The 20,245-nt window shown below is 40.5% G+C and overlaps 1 protein-coding gene across 1 annotated transcript; it reads right to left on the minus strand.

Annotated features, from left to right (window-relative positions):
• Nucleotides 1-10,415: 10,415 nt before the first annotated feature.
• Nucleotides 10,416-13,606, minus strand: LOC139133225 (DNA-binding protein inhibitor ID-2-like). The gene is made up of 3 exons (XM_070699711.1): nucleotides 12,514-13,606; nucleotides 11,828-11,939; nucleotides 10,416-11,288 (listed from the first exon to the last, which is right to left on the minus strand). The coding sequence occupies exons 1-2, from the start codon at nucleotides 12,931-12,933 to the stop codon at nucleotides 11,871-11,873; spliced, it is 489 nt and encodes a 162-aa protein (XP_070555812.1). The 5' UTR covers nucleotides 12,934-13,606; the 3' UTR covers nucleotides 10,416-11,288; nucleotides 11,828-11,870.
• Nucleotides 13,607-20,245: the final 6,639 nt, after the last annotated feature.

Consider the following 20,245-nt stretch of genomic DNA (forward strand, 5'->3'; position numbering starts at 1 on the left):
TCATGTAAAATTTATTTTAAATATATGCTGATCAGGGTATAGACGAGTTGACCCGAAAGGTACTGCTGATAGTCACTTTTAATTATCTGGTGACACGGTTTATCATAAAAATGGCATATCTCCGAAGTAACGGCTTGTTTTGCAGTGAAAAATAACCGATGACGTCAATCAGTCCAGCTGAGCAGGGAAATACTATGCACTCGACGAAAGAATTCATAAAGCCTGTTTCCATGGATTTTCTTCAGCTAGAAACACATTGCAGGGATCGTATTGACACCATACCTCGCTTCAAGTTTAAATTACTTTTGCTAGAGACCCCACTGTTTTACATAGAGAGGTCCCATCGCTCATATTAATTAATTCAGTCTTTTATTCGGAGAGTTGCCTCTAGCGATCGCTTGCAATGCCTGCTGCAGTCTGTACAGTTCAGAGCATGGGCATTAGATGGGTAATATATATATATATATATATATATATATATATATATATATATATATATATATATATATATATATATATATATATATGCGTGTATGTGTGTATATATGTGTGTGTATGTATATGCGTGTTTGTCTATGTCTGTGTCCATCTTTGTCTATATATATATATATATATATATATATATATATATATATATATATATATATATATATACAGAGTCGGAAAGACAGACAGACAAACACACACACACACACACACACACACACACACACATATATATATATATATATATATATATGTGGTGTGTGTGTCTGTCTGTCTGTCTGTCTGTCTGTCTGTCTGTCTGTCTGTGTCTGTGTCTAAAATTAATGATGGGCATTATTACAGCGATCGAAGAAATGTAACAGTTGCATTTTATAGCTATGACTACTCTTGCTCGGCCCGACAAAGAACAAAGAAAGTTTGGTACGGAGTGATAAAGAAAACAATCGACAGCGGGGACAAGATCACGATTTGTTACCTGCCCTCGCACTGGTGCTCCTGACAGTGATATTGGTGATGATCTCGTCGGCTCGGGCATCATCAATATTAGCCTCGTGAGCACCATCCCTTGAGCGGACAACAAATTGTGATCTTGTCCTTTAGTGATATCATGTGTTATTATGAAAACACAAATGATGATTCAAAATTAATGATGGGCATGGTGGTGCCGTCATCACTTTCCAACAATTCGTTGAGTGTGACTTTTTTCTGAACAAGCGTCACATTTCTCGGTTAAGAAAACTTGCCAGTGATTCATATTTTGATGAATTCCTCAAAAGCAGACGTCGGAACTGAATTCAAATGACCACTAAATCAACAGAGAACGTCGTGAGTCAACAACCTACTTTTCAACGTTTGGTGCCGGCCGAACAATTTGGGCAAACGAGTTCAGCCAGTAGCAAATTATCACTGTCAATTTAATTTAGACTTGCAGTCAATTTATTTAAACGGCTAACCTTTGATAATTTTTTCACCATTTTTGTTTTGAATGTCAGCCATAATTCCTTGTTCTACTCCCCAAGGCACGTTGATATACACAGCGTTAAGCTTGTCAACTCAGTTCGTACGCGTTGGAAAATGACTTCTCGTCCGGATTATTAGAATTCAAATGTAAACAATAACAATGCATTTTACACATATAGACGCTAAGTTGACAAGCTAAATAGTGGGTGTTTCAATATTCTTTTGGTAGAAGAATAAGAAGTTGCAATTGATATTCAAAATTAAAATAATGAAAAAAATCATCAAACGTTAGCATTACTGGCCCTTTAATGAATAGATTGTCGTTTTGGAGTAAATATAGATTTTGTATAACCATTTTCTCTACGTCAAAGTAAGTAAAAAATAATTATTGTATAAGTGAAATACTCCAAACTTCTGTGCAATTATCATCACAGAGAAGGTTGTCCACATTCTCAAATTTTCTTGAATAGCATAGAGCGGGTAGCTGTAACTTCGATCACTTTTCTCACTATATTTGCTTTTATGTCAACAACAGTTTCTTGTTTTACTCCCTAAAGCATGTTGAAACATCCACTGTTTAGTTTGTCAACACATTGTTTATGCGTGTCAAACGCACTGTTGATGGCAATGTTTACACTCGAATTCTAGTCCGGACCAGAATTCACTTGTACAGGCTGAGTTGACTAGCTGAGTGCCAGGTATCTCAATATGCTTTGGAAACTAGAATAAGAAACCGTAAATTACGGTTGGACTCATTTGGGGTAACTGGATCTTTATATTTTTTATGTGTTAGGTGCCCTATAGCTGAATGTTGCGATATTACAAATTACTTATAACAACAACTATATAACTTAAAAATAAGCAGATGAGGTTACATGCGCAGGTTAAATCGACATTACTTCACCATACAATTATCCCAAATTAGTTCAAATCGTGTTTAATTTACATTAAATACAAAAACTGGGAAAATAATCAAAAGTTACTACACTGCAGCTGCTGTGCCATAATTGACTTGTGATCTGCTCGCAATGAACGAGTCACCGTCGGTGGATCTTAAAATTTCTTAAACCTCCACGCATTGTAATTTCTGATGCACTTTCAGTATTTTCATTCTAATCTAGTTATAGGATACACTTTATTGTTGTACTCCAAAATATAAAGCCGAAAAGCCCATAGTGTTTAGCTTGTCAATTCAACATTTTGTGTGCATATGAACGATGCTATTGACAGCTATATAAATGTTAGGCTGGAATTCATTTATCGATGGTATACAATAGACAATAAACAAGTTGCCTTTTGTACATGATGGATTGTCTTGACAAGTCGAAGGCTGATGTCGTTATATTTAAACATAATTTGGAAAGAAGAGTTTTCTTGTTTTACAGAACGAAATCAATGGGAACATTGTCAAAATTTGCGACGATTGTCTCGCTTTAACAACAGTGATCGCTCCCGAAGGGAGTGGTAGGGGATTTGTTGCACCGGCTGAGCGACATCGCGCCAACAGCTTACAAAATGACCGGTCGTTATTGAGATATTACGCTGAGCGAAATTGGCGACAACGAATTACATATTAAAATGCGAAATATCTGTGAGATATCCCGCAGTTCGCTTTGAGATGCAATTGCTGAAGCTATCAACGAAATATTTAAGACCACCGAGAGAGACAGTAAAATATCGTCGGTATTTTTAGATCATCTCCCTTTTCAATAACTGGCGAAGATTTTTGAACGGATTAGCACACACGTGCTCGCTATCTCATGTTCCATCTGACGATATGCGATAGGTAAGGCAAAGAATAAAGAAAACCAGAGTCTCTCAGATTATATTTGCACTTTGCAACTATCAGCTTGGGAAATAAAACCCATTAAATTTCACCCAATTCCGCCGTGTGGAATAAAATCGTACAACTTCCATTTTCAATCAGTTTAGAATGTGGATTTGCAGAGTAGCAATTTTAAAAACGTTTCATCCAATCACGTTCATTCAGTCCTTAGATAGATACATGCAGAGGTACAGAGATAGTTGGATACACAAACACATACACTCATATTTACATGTATGGAGATAGAAATAGAGATAGAAATAAATTAATTTTAATTAGATCGACACAGTATACACATACATCTATACATCTATACATACACACACACATACATACATACATACATACATACATACATACATACATACATACATACATACATACATACATACATACATACATACATACTATAGAGACTGATAAATGATAACGATTACAAAATACGACAAAAAGTCAACTATGTTTTGCATTCGAACGGACAAATGTGTAATGGATAAAATGTCCCTCCTCTTGCGACAAGACAAGTCTCTCAGGTCCATGTTCATGAGCTTGTCTCTCCGGTTCATCGACGCGATACCATGTTGACACCTAAGTGTTGCACCCATCTGTTGTAGGAGCCGACTAATATGAACCCGCAATCAGTTTCGCAATGCAAATATCAATTCACACCGCACCGCACAGTGATTTGGTGGCGTTCGAATCGTTGTCCTGCTGTTGAGCAAACATTTCCAGATGTTGCAAGGTTTTCATTTTCGGAGGAAAAAACTGAAAGAAAACATAAATATATTCCAGCTGCTTATTTTAACTCTTTCCAAAAGGAGCTGTGAACGACCGTGAGATTTGGCACTTTTGTTGGGAAATGTTGCAGGGATGAATAACATTTTATCATTAAAATCATAACGAATGAACTGTGTGTGTGTGTGTGTGTGTGTGTGTGTGTGTGTGAGAGAGAGAGAGAGAGAGAGAGAGAGAGAGAGAGAGAGAGAGTGTGTGTGTGTGTGTGTGTGTGTGTGTGTGTGTGTGTGTGGAGGGAGGGAGAGACCGGTCGACCGACAGACAGACAGACAGAGACAGACAGACAGAGACAGACAGAAAGACAGACAGACAGACAGACAGACAGACAGACAGACAGACAGACAGATATAGACAACGTGCGTATCGTAAGGGACACTAACTTTGCATTTAAAAACAATTCACTTGGAAAATTTGTGCTTTACCACCAAATCGATTTTTCACATCATGGTCTTTTGTGGCTGATCTCCAGATATTCGACGATATTACACAGGGAGTAAATAACATCGCGTTTGTGCTGTGTAACTTTGCAAGACAGATTGGCCCGTCGTCTAAAATAAACTTGGTTGCACCGGAACATATTGCGGATCCGGTGAAGTGGAAAGAATATGGAACATCTGCCATTATTTTCTGCACCGATATTAACTCTAACGCAGTTAGCTTCGGGATCATGCGTATTTTTCAAGAGCTTCAATAACTTAACAACGTGGTTTGGAGAGAAAGGTAAACACGATCTGAGCAAGGAGGGGATATTAAAACAGAGAGAACTACTTATCTTAGAAAGGTGTGTTCTGATACAATCTGTTTATGGATTTCAATAATCAGCGGCGTTGTGTATGACATTTTTTAAAATTTAGTTGAACAAATTATGTTTGAGAATTACAGTTCACTCTCTGTAAGAGTCTCCACCAGGGCATTTTGTAATATTTTTGTAGATACGTGGGCACTGAATTCGATTGTACTGAGAGAAGACGACCTTCCCGTTGTGTCTTCGTGACGGTCAGGCGCGTTGACTCATCCCATCTTGCGTTGCGGTCCTTTCCCCAATTTCAGCGATCCGCTCAGTTTACACGTCATGGGAGTTGAAGAGCTCGAGGTCTACGTTGCTGACCTAGGGAGGGAGAGAGAGAGAGAGAGAGAGAGAGAGAGAGAGAGAGAGAGGAGAGAGAGAGAGAGAGAGAGAGAGAGAGAGAGAGAGAGAGATTCATATCTACGGGCAAAGTGATAGATTCAAATTGCTGAATTGTGTGAGAAGCACACATCTCTAAAATGGAGGCGTATTGAATACAGCTATTAGCGGCTTGTTATTTCACATGGGTTAATAATAGCATATGTCAGCCATCATCATTTGCAAAGCATCACCAATATCCAACATACTATACTCACAACGCTCGCAACATACATTCAGTATAGTCAGACGCAGCCGTCGCGTAAAGCGTTGCCTATCTAACAAAAAAAAACCCTTCGATTTTCATACATGTTTTAGCTTGTCGCGACAGATATCCAACATGTTATGAAATTCTAAAATAATAGTCGAACAATACAAAAAAAAAACTCGTCGATCAAAGCCAGTTGTAAGCCAGAAAGACATAGATAACAATACCGCTGTTTTGTTCTCAGCTATTCCATTATACAGAATTTAGGCAAAAACGGTCATGTATGGAAACTAAATTTCCCCCCAGACTTCACAACTGAAAAAATATACGATTGTCCGTCGGGAAGGGTTATAGAGTGCCGATCGGTACAAAGAAGTCCATATTCAATATGAAAGAAAGCGTGACTCTAATGGGAGGCTAATTTTGACTAATCTCTCACACCAAACATCTCTCACGCACGCGCATCTATACGTAAAATGATACGAACATGAAGCGATGTAACTGTTACATAAGATATATATGTACATTTGATTATATGCCATTGTTACATACAATGTACATACATACATACATACATACATACATACATACATACATACATACATACATACATACATACATACATACAAGCATTAGTATTGTATACCATGAAGGTGTAGAAGAAAAGGCTAAGCGAATTGTCGAAAATTTGTACCGACACAGCGAGCCTTGACATTTTAGCATCAATCATTAAACAGCCTCACCTCTGAATTTGACTGTAAATACCGAGTATTCGTTGAACGCCGCATCCACGTTTTAACGGCACTTAGGTTTGCGTGACGGTGAAAAATGATGAAGTACCCATCGCTGTTATGGGGAGTCGCTCGATTTAACAAGATGCTTTACATCGCTTCCCTCCCCCCGTTTCTTTATCTCTAAGCCGATCCATCAGTGACAGATCGCCCGAACACAAGATGAGCGATGTTACAGATTGCTCTGGGCGGATGTAATCTCAACATGATGAGAGGGAAGTCATGGTTTCTCGGTCGTCTATTTCGCAAAAAAATGACAATGACCAACTCGAAAGACGGAAGGAAATATTGTACAATAGAACGCTGACTTGGAATCTCTCTCTCTCTCTCTCTCTCTCTCTCTCTCTCTCTCTCTCTCTCTCTCTCTGCGAAAGTGTGTGCATTTCTCGCTTAAAAATGTACTACGCATTGGAGGCTCATATTAAGGAGATACAAATGTTAATTTCTACCGAATTGCAATAACTGTTTTGGCGGATGAGCTGTTGGGTAACCTGACCTCTGTCTCAAGGGTACAGAGAGGACCTTCGGGGATGCGACACAATATAGCAAATTAAATCACACGCTACAACTGTCGAAACAAGAGCTCCCTACACCATTCTACGCTCTATAGATGAAGGCTGGAATATTTTGCGTGAGAAGAGACTTTTTTATCGACTGTTTTTATGGGCAGCAAGAAATGTCAGTATTGCGTTTCACTTGATTCTGGAAACGATCATGCGAATCGATATGATGGCTCTCGTGTGTCAATGTATTAAACTTGTTGGATATTTTGTCTATCGATCTCATGCCATATTCAACATCAAAACCTAAAATGGCTTTCTTCGCCATGCTAATGCATTCGGGAAAATACAGTCGCGTCATCGCTATCAGCCCTACATCGCAATATTCTGGAGATTAAAGACGATGGTAACGGAGTACATATATAATTTGGCGTGTTAAAGATGTCATTGTGGCTATGGAACGCAATTGCATTCTTTCAAAGTGCGAGTCCGGTTTTTTTTTTCGATTTAAAATTTCTCGCTTTTCATATATTCGCGAACTATACTTGTGCGATATGCGTATCGCAAACACGCGTTGATTGCGAATTCAACACGGGCGAGCGCCATAACTATGATTGGACGGTATATTTAGAACGAACAATCATGGTCTTGGCACTTTAAAGGTTGGCTGATCAGCAATAGCTCCTTGATGGGTGATTATCGCCGAGATACACAATTTTTGCCCCCACCATCGCTGCACCATTACCGACAACACCTCGTTAGCGATATTACCACTCCCAAATAGTTCACAACCATTCTACAAATAATGACCCTGAGGCATCTCTCGAATAAGGCGCCAAAATTTGTTTCATAAATGCAACTGAAAAAAAGAAAAATTTTGTACAAAAGATAAGATGTTACCGATTTCACGTTTTTTTTAATCATACTTTTCAAATTTTCTCAAAAATAACGTTTCAAGGGTAGAATTTAGGCTATTTAACGACAATCTCTCTCTCTCTCTCTCTCTCTCTCTCTCTCTCATTCAATAAACAACCTTCCCTTCGAAACCGTTTTGTTGTTTAGTTTTATAGTACATATAAGGACTGGAGAACCTACAGTATCGGACTGCGACAAATCTTGAATGGTATTCGTTGTTGGCGGATGGATATTAGAGCGGAGTCTGTTCAGATATGAGTCATGTACTTTTCCACGTGTTTGTTGGCGGGACACAGCTGTAAACATTCGACAAAATTTTCAGAGTTTTAGTTCCATAAAACGAACTCCCTCTCTTCTCTGTAAACTATGTCAAACAAAATACTAGCCTTGCATATACAAGGTGCCCATGGTTCAACGTTATTGTTGACAAGAGAATTCTACTCGGGACTGAAATTCGGTTGTCAACAATAACAAGTGACGTCACACACATGGACAGGCTTTGCCCCGCTTAATACGAGGGATATCGACACGATTCTTAGGGGAAGGACATGTGGCTGTATTTTACACATTGAACAAAAAGATGTAGGGGGAAATGCACCGAAGGTTACAACTAAGAGAGCCTTAAGTTCTCTGTGTTAGAATATCAACACCCCATTCAGGTATCATTAAAAAGCTTCGCTTGCTTGTTCTGACATGAACCGAGCGATAGCGTATCCCTCTGATAAGAGCTGGCAACCGCCGCGCGCAGGCACATTGCGCAGGAAACACGCCGTTCAACACGTTTTTAACTTTTCATGGCTAAGAAGTTAACAATAGTTCGCTTTCAGTAATATTTTATTCATTTTCGGCTTGCAGCGAGGAAAAGGTAGATATCGTAATTATCCCATATACTTAAAATATTCATACGGCGCTTTAATGGGACAATGGCTTCGTACACTGAATACACGTCTTGGGAAAATTAATATAGATTGAAAATATACGGTTACAAAATCAGAAAAATTAATCCTCGGTGTATGTCATTATAGCTAAATGACTTTCTTTTCAATTTTGTAATAACCAACTTTGTATACCAGTCTCACAGTCATTTTCGATTCCTTTTAGAATTGTGGCTGTGCCGAGGCCGGAGAAGACCGCCCTCGTGCGCTTTCCTGGCGAAAGGCAGCCCTCCGTGCTGACCTGACTGGCCACCAGACCAGATGTGTGTAAATTGTATCATAGGATGAAACACTAAACTATAGCGTTGGCACATTATGTGTGTGTGTGGGGGTGAGGGGGCCTCCATGTCATCACCCCTTGCCGTACAAACTGGTACGCATTGGCTGGCAAGACGCAAGGACGATTACATATATGTGCTTATTTCCACAATGACCTTTCTGAGCCGGTCCCTTAATCACCATTTACATAAACTTTTGGGTTATTTGGAGAAAGGCCAAGGCGCTCACAAGTCATGCCGTGTGACTCAATAAAATTGGGCAGATGTTGGAAACGTATAATCACCCTGCTATATCATTCGAAACAAAGCGACCGGAAAATATACAATTTTTAAAAGGATTCGCAGTGCTTCAAATTCTGGCTTGTTCAGACATGCCTGCCGCCCTGTGCCGCTGCCGTCCCTGTGGTTAGATTGGAATTTCATTCTCACGGACAGCGTGTCACTAAACACACAACACACCAAATTGCTGTCACCGAGTTCATTAAGCCAGTCGTTCATGGCGTTCCCTGTGCACATATGTTTACCGGTGTTTCCCAGGAGTTAAAATTTGGCCTGGTTCGACACGCGCTTACGAAGCACTACATAATCATGTGTTTGACACTTGCAGAGTTGGGAAAATGAAAGGTTTTGCAACTTTTTTCACTCAAACGGCATGAACACGGTTGCTCCATATTTTTCACTCTCGCCTTGGTCCCAAGCCCTATAACATGTATTTCGTGAGTGCTCGGTATACACTCATTACTCAGCCTCGGTCCTAAACATTCTGTGATTTCGCAAATACGCCACATCTGCACATGTAGACGATTGAAATCTTTGACTGACACAGAACAGATAGATAGTACCCGCCCAAAATGTGGCAAATCGAATATAAATTGGCCTTACATCGTCAAATGAATTTGGGTAAGGGGAAAACACTGGTCAGAACCAACGTACTTTCACTTGGCTTGGCGATTTTGTGTTTAAATTGTCATCATTCCCTCCAAATAATTTTGTAAATGTCATGGATTGTCCACACAGTTGTACGTGGACGACAGGGAAGTGCAGATTTTCTTAAAACGTGTACATCAAATTTGGCGCGAGGCCGTAGTGTATAAACGCGACATACACTATACTTGTTATCACACAGCCAGTTTCACAAACACCCATCCTGCTGGGGAATCGTAATATAATTTTCGAAACTCACGCGGTTGGAATTATTGAATTTTAAAGAGAACTTTATAAGTTGAAACAAATTCTTCACATTGCCGAGAAACCAAAACACGCAGGGAAGCGGATCGCCGGTTGCACGGGCCTATATTGTTCGGGTACATGCAACAGATGGGAATACCAAACTCTGCAACGAACTAAGATTTTTATAAATTCGCATTGGAAGTCCGACATCTAGATCGCCAGGTCGAGTTATTTACAGAAAACGTCGGGAACATATTGCAGACCATGTAGCTAACAAAGTCGATAAGCGATCATTTCGGGAGAGCAAACAGAACGCAGGGGGAGGGGGACAGTGATAGAGATGTCGCCTAAATTTCGGGCAAAGAGGAAGGAAAGTATTCGCATACATTACTAGAATTCTTCCTTTTATTTACTTATGTATAATTATTGAAAATCTCCCATACACAGAATTGATAAACGTCTGTTCCCGGGGTCAGGCGGGATAACACTGTAAAAAGTCCAGCATTGGTTTGCATCGAAAGCACAAATTTTTATATAAGGAACTTAAATCTTGAGTTTTGTCATTTGACGCTCACATGACAGGTCGTATCTAATATTGCTTATGGTCGACGCAAAAAAAAATACGACACAGAAAGCACTAGGGTTGTTTTGACGACCCGCGTTTTTTTTTTACAGTTGATGAAATCTCGCCGGGTTGATGAGGACACCCGTTTGTCAGACGCTTTTGCCAGTTCAAAGGAGTCAAAAACATGAGAAAACGAGAAAGAATTTCTATACCATAAAATGTAATATGAACAAACATGAAAACACATATACAACAATAATCTTCACCAAAATAGCACGAAGTCACAGAAAACATTCAATAATGAAAATTTGTTTATCTTACAAAAGAGTTCATATTTTTCTTTTTTGTGAGTTGAGTCTTGAGAATCACTTGTGCAGTGTCCGATAAAGTTCAAAGCTCGACATATAATATCATGCGAGTGTGTATCACAGTTCATGGTCCTTAAAACGAGAGTTCAGAAGATTTCTCTTGATGTAAAAAACACACGAGACGTTTTCTTGCGGAGTGCGCATCACATTCCTCTCTTTGGCACCAAATTTCCACGGATTACTCTTCTCGGCTTTGCCGCGACAGCAAAAACAGTGTCCTTTCACACATTGTCAAAAAGTACTAGCGTACGTGTATTTCTCGTCGGCCTGACCGCGGCATTCCATCTCGAGCATGGCATATCCGTGTTAGATTTCGAAGAAGCATTCCTATTGAGAAAGAGATAAAATAAACTCCGTTAGTAAATATGTCCGTGGCTAATTTGATACATCTAAAACGGCGTTGAGATGTACATCATTTGGAGGAGTTCAGTGCTGAGCGCTAGTATTTTCAGTTCGGGGGTTACCAATGCAATGCGTTGTTCTGGAAAGTAGAAAGCTGTATGTACAACAGAACGTCCAGCCAGGACATCATGACTCGCAGCGCACCACACGCTTCGGAAAAACAAACACTTCAACAACAAAATTGCTACAAAGTAGCTGGCGATATTCACAGTTGAAACAAATAGAACTGCGATGCCAAGTGAAACGTAGCAGTTAACATTTTTTAAAGATTTTAGTTATTTCCCGAAAAGTCATGCGACACACAATGTTGCAATTTTTTCCCCGAACGATTTCGAGACAAGTTGGTAATTTCAAATTTCTGGGCAGCTGCATTTACGCTCCGCAGACAATTTATCAACACATTTTGAAACGCTGGAAAAATTTGAAAACGAGGGTGAGAATTGTAACATAAGGAATCTACATACCTTGGTTTATGGTGAGAGTTGTCAATTACGCTCGTTCCCAGGGTTAGCAGCTCCTGGGCGAACAGCTGTCTTCCCAGTTTGTGTTATTTGTGGTTTTTTCTAAGTGACTGACCTACGACGGGAAGGGAGACAGAGGAAAACGCTTAGTTAGTACAAACTGGCAGAGAAGATGGATCGGTTTCTTTTTGCCCAGTGACATGAAATCATTGTAACCCAACCGTATTAAAACGCTTGTCGTATGTTTCAAAAGGGGCCATTGGAGAGACAGTCGCAACATATGGCGATTGTACCGGCTGGTGTTGCTTGGCTAGCCATACACGGGCTAGTTGCGTTTTATACGGGCACTGCACCAGCTGTGAGACCACATTCACGGCATTCATAAATAAAAATGCGTTTATTTATGGCAACACATGTTTTCGATCACAAAAAATCAACTGGTAGATATTGATTTTCAGATGTGAATCCGCTTCCAAATGAAATCACAGTGGCGATGCGATCTGCCTTCTTGACTGAGGGTTCACTGTTCGGGTCGATGGTTGTGATAATCGCTGCCTCGGCTATTTCGATCTAGCCTGATCACATACCATCAGAAGAGACGAACATGGCCATGGGTCACATCGGTCGCATACTGGCACGGCCACACACAATCTCAGAAATTTAATAATGGTCAAACTAATAATACTGACCTGATCTGATAGGATGGCAGTGTTTTCTGGAGGTATCGTGCCAAGCGGCGTTCGGTTGCTATTTTGTTTCTCCATGAGAGGCGGGGGAGGCGAGTTCCTCAAAGCAGGGTGCGATTCCAATGCAGTTTGCAAGTCCTGTATGTAATCAATGACATGCTGAAGAAGTTCGACTTTGCTAACTTTTTCGTTCGGTGGAATAGATGGCACTAAGTCTTTGAGTTTGGAATAACAGTCCTGCATACTGTACGTAAGAATCCCGTCTAGGTACGACGACATTGGTCCGACGGCAGCCAAGGCGGCCGCCGCAGCGGCGGTGTTCCCCTTGCACGACGAAATACTGTGACTGTCCTTCGACACGTGTCGCAGAGACAACGTTGAGTTGTGTAGCTTAGAAGGACGGCTGTCTTTCGTTTCCTTCATGGCTGTCAGTGTATTTCCAGCGAGTGTGTTTCTCCGAGAGGCAGTAGAGTGCAGAGCTTGTATCCGTGTCTGGCTCACCGCTGGCTTGGTGGTTGTAGACTGATAGTGGTGCTCGCTGAGGCTGTGGCTATCTGCCGTGCGTATACACAACACGTCTAAATACAGTATGATCGCGGATCAACCAATGGAGCCCCGCATATGATTAATTACACACAAACACGACGAGCCGTTTGATTGTACGAGTGACATTGATTACACTTAGACAGCCAATCACAAAGTAGTATACATCACTGGGCTGTCAATCAACAATACCCAGGGGGCTGTCTACGAAAACATATGATATCCCCATTTGACGTGGTGTGGGCCAGCCTATTGTGCGCTAGACCTGGGATCCCCTATTGTTTACTTCCTCATTGCGCGTCGTTCCCCAACGCAGACAGCGCGAACTGGCGGATCGCTCTGTTTTCTTCAACTTTCTTAAAATTTCGGCCACACAGATGTGATTTCCCGCGCCCAGCACAGCTGTGTGGAGAGTCCGTTGTGTATTTTTCGCATGACATACCGAATCAGATTTGACAAGTGATTAATTGGGGAAAACAACCTACAATCAACAACAGCTGCCGCCGGCTTGCTGGCGCCAGTCCTGTGACGTCATCCATTCATTGCACTCATGAATGCTGTCAGACTGGCGACACGATGGCGGTCGCTATGGACACGCGCACGCCAATCAAAACTTAGCACAAGAGAACCGCGGTTCTTCCAATTACTTGAGGCCTATTTCGTTGTGATAAATGGCTTTTTAATTCGCCACCTTCGAACTGTTGTCACTTCACACTAGCACACCTGCAAATTTGCATATATCCTTCGGCGCTAATTATGGTATAGGACCATAAAGTTTTTGCAAACTTTGGTATCTTCTTACCCCGTCAGACCTGAAAAAGTTCGAAAAAAAACTTGTAAGATTTTTTTAAGTTGAAGGGAAACATGTTTCGAATGCGAAATTGCGGCTCTGGCTCTTGGCTTGCAAGCCGACGGATTTGCACTCATAGAAGATCGTGGTTTTGTATAATTACTTATAGAAAGCATTGAGTGGGGGGCTTTGAGGTAGGAGGGGTCGTCACACACCTCTTTTATTGATCAAACGATTTTTTCCCCTCAGTGAACAACTACAGCTGGGCAATAGGCGTACGTTTCCCACAGGGACTTCCATAGTTATTTGCTGAGATTTGGCACATTCCCACGATTTTTATCGTCGGGCACTTACACGACGATAGGCGCATCGCTTCAAAGTGTAAATAAAAATCAGTGTACGAATACTGCTGTATTAGATTCAAAAAGGAGAAACGGCAGCGAATTAAGAAAAACATATCTACAGGTGTCGACATACCGATAGATGTGATGTAATTATTCGCACATATGGTTTCATTCACAATACGAGAAGTTCTACGCAACCCACCCACTTCCAGCCCCTAAGACCCGCACCCCACAACTCAGGTAATATTACTAGCATTAGAAACCATTGACACCCTGTATAGCCACACATACAGACACTCCAATAGTATTTCTGTCACGAAGTGTTGGCGCCGGACTGTCGAGTAGGAAATTCCAGCACATTGGAAACAATGCTTGTGTGAAAACTTTGTATTTGTGCACAGTGCTTACTATTATGTTATCATGTTTGCCTACCAAATCCCCATATGTTGACGAGGGTCCCTGATATCTTGACAGCTAAATTCCAAACACTCTAGTTTGATAATTTCGACACAACTCCCCCAACAAATCTTGCAGACTCGGGCACGGATTGCTTATTCATGTTGCCGAAACCGTCTGGGGCGTTACTGAATGCGATGATGTCATGCCTGACTGAATCCGTTGGGAAGAAAACTTTAAATCAACTTATAAAATTGGCGCAGGCTTTGTTTATTTGATAAAACGGACAATAGACCAGTACACCTGGGTGCAATGTAGTGAATAAAAGCGTGGATATCACTCGAGGATACGAAGGACTTGTTGTGTGTCTTGCAACCACATATCCAAAACTCTGCTGTCATGTTGATTCCTGAGAGGCGATTTTAATAGATTTGAAGTATACGTTTTTTATATGCAGAGTTAGATAACCCGCTCTTAAAAGTCATAGAAATGACCAATTATTTAACACGTAATAAATCACTCTTGTAAAACTAGTCAATACCCGAACGCTATATTTCTTCTCGTTATCTCTACTTGTGGACATTTTAACGTGTAATATTTTACAGTGACGCGGAGAGGATTTCAGAAGTTCGCATTTACTGGTCTCGTGGTACTATTAAATAGATAAAGTCCGAAATCGGAGAACCGCAATCGCAACGGCGAGAGAACCACTAGTCTTACATCCATGTCTAAACATTTTGGACAAACTTCTGTGAAATAGTCACTCTGCCGACCCTCGACCCAGACTGACGCTCAAACGTAAGCCCAATGTGAAGTAAAAAGCTTAGTCAAAACCCCAAACTAATGCAGGTATCTCTAGCTTAATGGAAACACACAGTTCACGGTTTTATCTGCGGTAATCAGACGATAACGTCACCAGATTTGATGGTTGGTCATGCTAATCTTGTTCACTTGCGAATGTGGCTTTCAGTGGCTGGGTTTGCTTTCAAACCCAAAAAGGTATACTATCGCGCAATATTGCACGGATATTTTGCGCCAAAATCGGCAGGAAATATGAGATTCCCCCAAACATCCAATCTATGTCTAGACCGATCGACATTTTTAACTCCAATACACAATGGCGGCCATGATTCGACAGGTCAAAGCTTCGATATCACCAAAAACATGTTAAGTTATTTCGGTTGTGATTCATTCTATCGCTAACTTTTTCGTTGGGTTTTTAGCTGTAAACCATGAAATTTGTTTAAACTTCCACACGGTGGCTGTTCTCGTTTGTGAGCACAAGAAGCTCTGCTCACGAAGATAGTGCCGAGATTATTATGGAGGATGTGGAAGTGAGTTGGGAACATACGACAAAGAACTCATTAGCCTTCATAGCGATGACTAAGACTATTTTCTTCATCACAAACGACATCTTGTGTACATATGCGTCTGACGTGTGCATTCTAAATGTATACTGCAGCATATGTATATATACGTACGTATGTAGAATATTATGGCTGAACAAATGTATCTGTCTATATTTATCTATATATATTTATGTGTGTGTATTTGCATGTATGTAGTACGCATACATACATAAATGTACTATACCATGGACCCTAGGGTAATTCCGTTTTGACTCGTTCACTATCGCTCGTGCATATATGTCGTGAACAGGTCAAAATCTCGTGGTACACCGTCGCTAGGTGTGATATCATACTGCTACATGTATTATATCATGACAGTATATTGAAATTCTGGCAAGCGGAACGTCAAAAAATGATTTTTGCTCGTGCCAAGAGCTCACGTGTGTACAAACCGAGCTATATCGCGAATATAGCGCGGTTACTTTCACGTCTCGACCAATCAGATCGCTGTTTTTGCGCAATCAATATACTGGTATGATATTATATTTATATGTACCGTATGCATAGCTACAATATGCCCGCACACAAACGCTTATGATATTGAGGATTTCTGTTTCAGGTATTAATTAGGAAATGTACGATGCAAGTCGACGACTGTCATAAGACACCATATCCCAGGTGTTATCATCTCACTGGAATTAACCATTTCAATAATAGCAGTAGAGGCGGTCCAAACACCAATCGGATTGTGGCGGATTAACACCTGGAAGAGAAAGCAGCCTAGAAAACTCTGATGAATTTCTCAAAAGGGAGACCGGAAATTTTCCTTTCATCTGTTAGAATAACCTTTGTTACTTCTGTCTTCGGCGCGTCCCTTGCAATTTTTAATGGTCATCCACTTCCATAGAGACTTCACCGGAAGTAATGTTCCCGTGCCCCTCCCCTCTTTTTGTGCGGGCGCGGGGGCGGAGGTCTACGGATGCAAATTCTTTGCGGAGGGGGAGTTCCTTTTTCTCAGTTTAAAACAAAAGCAGGAATTCGCATTCCCCGAAAATCCCGCCAAATGCAAAAATCGATGCGGGTTGTAATAGAATACATCCAGTTGTATTACTAATGCCTTTGACAAGGGTCTACAGTTCGACGACCTTTCGAAACACATGATGAGGGTACCCAAGTCATGGTCTTGCCAAAGTGGAGTGACCGTGAAGAGCACCGGATCATACGTGTTCAACTTCTGTGTGTCCTGTCTGCATGGTGCCCCAACACCAAGCATGACCTTCAATCCCCCACCCCCCACACCACGGTATCATTTGAAACGACGTCTGACGAGAACTCTGCCGTCATGTGTCACGAACATCACAGGGACAACCATTTCTTGTGCAGTGGTCGTGCGGGGGAGGGGGAGCGCGTTATACGCGCGGTTTTTAAAATATTTGTACAGGACATGTATGAAAAGGCGCTCTTCGATTGTTTGTAGTCTCTATTTGCTTCCTGGATGGTGCAGTGGTCATCTCAAAAATTTCTGAAGTTTATGAGTGGCGTAAAAAGTTATTGGAGCCCTTATGAAAGAGACTATAGAATTCTATAGTATATAGATATTCTACAGCTGTATAGGTTCTATAGAAATTTATAGAGTTTTAGCCCCGATTTTTAGCTTGCTTTCCACAAGCAAGTTTCCATAGAATTCTACAGAAGTTTATACAACATTTTTCGAATGTTGTTCTTCCTCCTTGTTAAAGTTTTGATGACGAATATCGGTCGAAATGATTTGTTTTTCCGTTCGTGACGGACCTGGCATAAGTAAACAATTTCAAAAAAAAATATATTTTGTTGAAAATATCTTGTCAATCTTGAATGACAAAAAAATCGGGCGCGAAATTTGGAAGCCAAGCACGTGTACCCTGCACAGAACACAAAAACATTACATTCTCTTGTTTGCATAACTTAAGCGTTTGAGTAAACAGCGATCCTTTGTCTCCAGGGTTTTAAATATACATCTTAATTTCAGAGGCACTAAACATTGCCATAGGTAGTCAACCGATACTTCCTTGACAGCAACGCGAAGTGGTTGAAACAACTTTCCAGTATGAAAGATGTTTTCTTACCCGATGTGTTTTCTTTGGGTCGAGATAAACTTATCCATTATCCAGCAGTGCGTCACTGTTGATGGACGCATTTCCACTGGGTTCTGTGCATGCAGTTGGTACATCCCGTGTACGCTGCGAGCTTTTCCCATTCCCACGATCTTTCGTGCGAAAGTCGACAGCAGGAGGAACCGTACTCGTATCCATTGGCTCTTTGTGTATCTCCACAGAGAAACCCAACAGCTGAAACGCTACCGTGGTCATCTCACCAAAGTAGGTTGACGTGCGGAACAAAGAAAACGGGACATATGCTCCTACTGTATCCCCATCTGCTCGGATGAACTTCCTTCCGGATTCAAAACTTTCGAAGTTTCTATCAGTAGCAGAACTTTCCCTCGACTCGGGATAGCAAGTTTCACATTTGCTGCCCCTCCGAGCTGCATCGTGCACCCCATGTTGCGCCGGAAACGATAAAAATTGGAGACGATTCCCGACCACGTTGCGTTGACTGACTTCTTCGGCAAGTTGTACACCCTTCGCGGTCGCGTGGCCAAGTGTTCTTGTGAAGGGTCGCGCGTGGCGTGTGCATTCATATGCAAATGACAGCGGAGCTTACTGACAGGTACGCTATTGTTCCACGGGATAATTTGATTAAAATATATTCTTTCCGCACGTGGCACAGAGATCGCTATCGAGAATTAGCCAATCCATGACTTCGACGTCATACCTGGCGAGCGACGCGGCCGCAATTTGAATACTAATTTGTTTACTTTACGATTTCTTCAAAAAGCTTGGTAAGCTATGAATGCCCTGACCCCAAACAGACACCAATATCTTCGAAAACTTTGTCAATGGTTAACTGACAGTGATTTCATTCGTCGTTTCCCAGTAACCATGACACCCGAATTGAAACTGAACTTTACGTCTTCATAGTTTTCTGAAGAGTGTAACGTAAGGCCTCAAGTTTGCATCGCTTTGCAAGCTGAACAACAAAACAATTTCTCCAAGGTCGTGACCGTATTTTGATTTATCCAGTTTCCTATACCTTTTACCGCGGTCTATACCTGCGCGATTGTTCAAACAACATCGTACAAGCCACTTCAAGTTAGCGATCCTAGTCAAAGACTTTCCATGCTTTCAATATCTTGAGTTCAAAAAAGCACTTTTTCTTCTTTGCTACGTTCAAATCATTGAGTTAAAGCTTGTTATTTGAAGCTCGGTTTGGGCATATATAATAATTTTTCACCGTCTGTGTTGATCATGATGATGACATATTTAACATAAAGCTTATTTAATAAACTCATAAAAAAAATAAATAAATAAAATACAGCTGTCCACGTCCAACTTTTTATAAAGACCATTACGGTATGAATCTTTTGCGATAAGGCTTTCTTCGAGTCCAAGTCATGTCATTTTAGTTCCAATTTCTGTAGCAGTCTATGCAATTTAAAACTTCTCTACCCGATACGGGGTTGCTCCACGCCAAACTTTTGATAGCAGCCGTTATAACGTAAAGCTTTTAAAATGTGGTTTTCTTCGAGTCCAACTCATCGCATTTTGGTTCTAAAACTAATCCACAGAAACGGAATGAGAATGTTTTTCACATATCTGACAACACTGATAAAAATGTCCGTCCGCGGTTTTTTTCTTGGGCGACGGTCGAGCGTGGTCAATCAATTTGCAGTATTCGACTATTTTCATTTTTTCCTATGTAGTTAACATCCCGATTCAATGCTTTCAAAGTCGATAAACACATACCAACTTGATTTACCAAAGGTAAAGTGTTCTAAGTAAATTCAAGTCCCAATTAGTAAACTTTCTTGTTTATTGTTAGTGATGATATATATATATATATATATATATATATATATATATATATATATATATATATATATATATATATATATATATATATATATAAATATATACATATATAAACATATACATATATATATATATATATATATATATATATATATATATATATATATATATTTGTCGTCACCAAAACAAATGTTATTTATCAACTTTTAACACCACCTACGAATAGAATGGTATGTCCAAAACATATAAACGAGAGTGTACAGCTAAGAATCCTTTCACTTTTTCTGTCTAATGATTGCAGGATGCATGAAACTTAAGTAACAGATATCATTACTTTGTACTTGAAGTAATTTGTGTCACTATTTCTATTAACGCGTTGCTTTTCGCATCGAGCACTGTAATTTC

The sequence above is a fragment of the Ptychodera flava genome, chromosome 5 (assembly GCF_041260155.1).
Source record: "Ptychodera flava strain L36383 chromosome 5, AS_Pfla_20210202, whole genome shotgun sequence".
Classification (NCBI taxonomy): domain Eukaryota; kingdom Metazoa; phylum Hemichordata; class Enteropneusta; family Ptychoderidae; genus Ptychodera; species Ptychodera flava.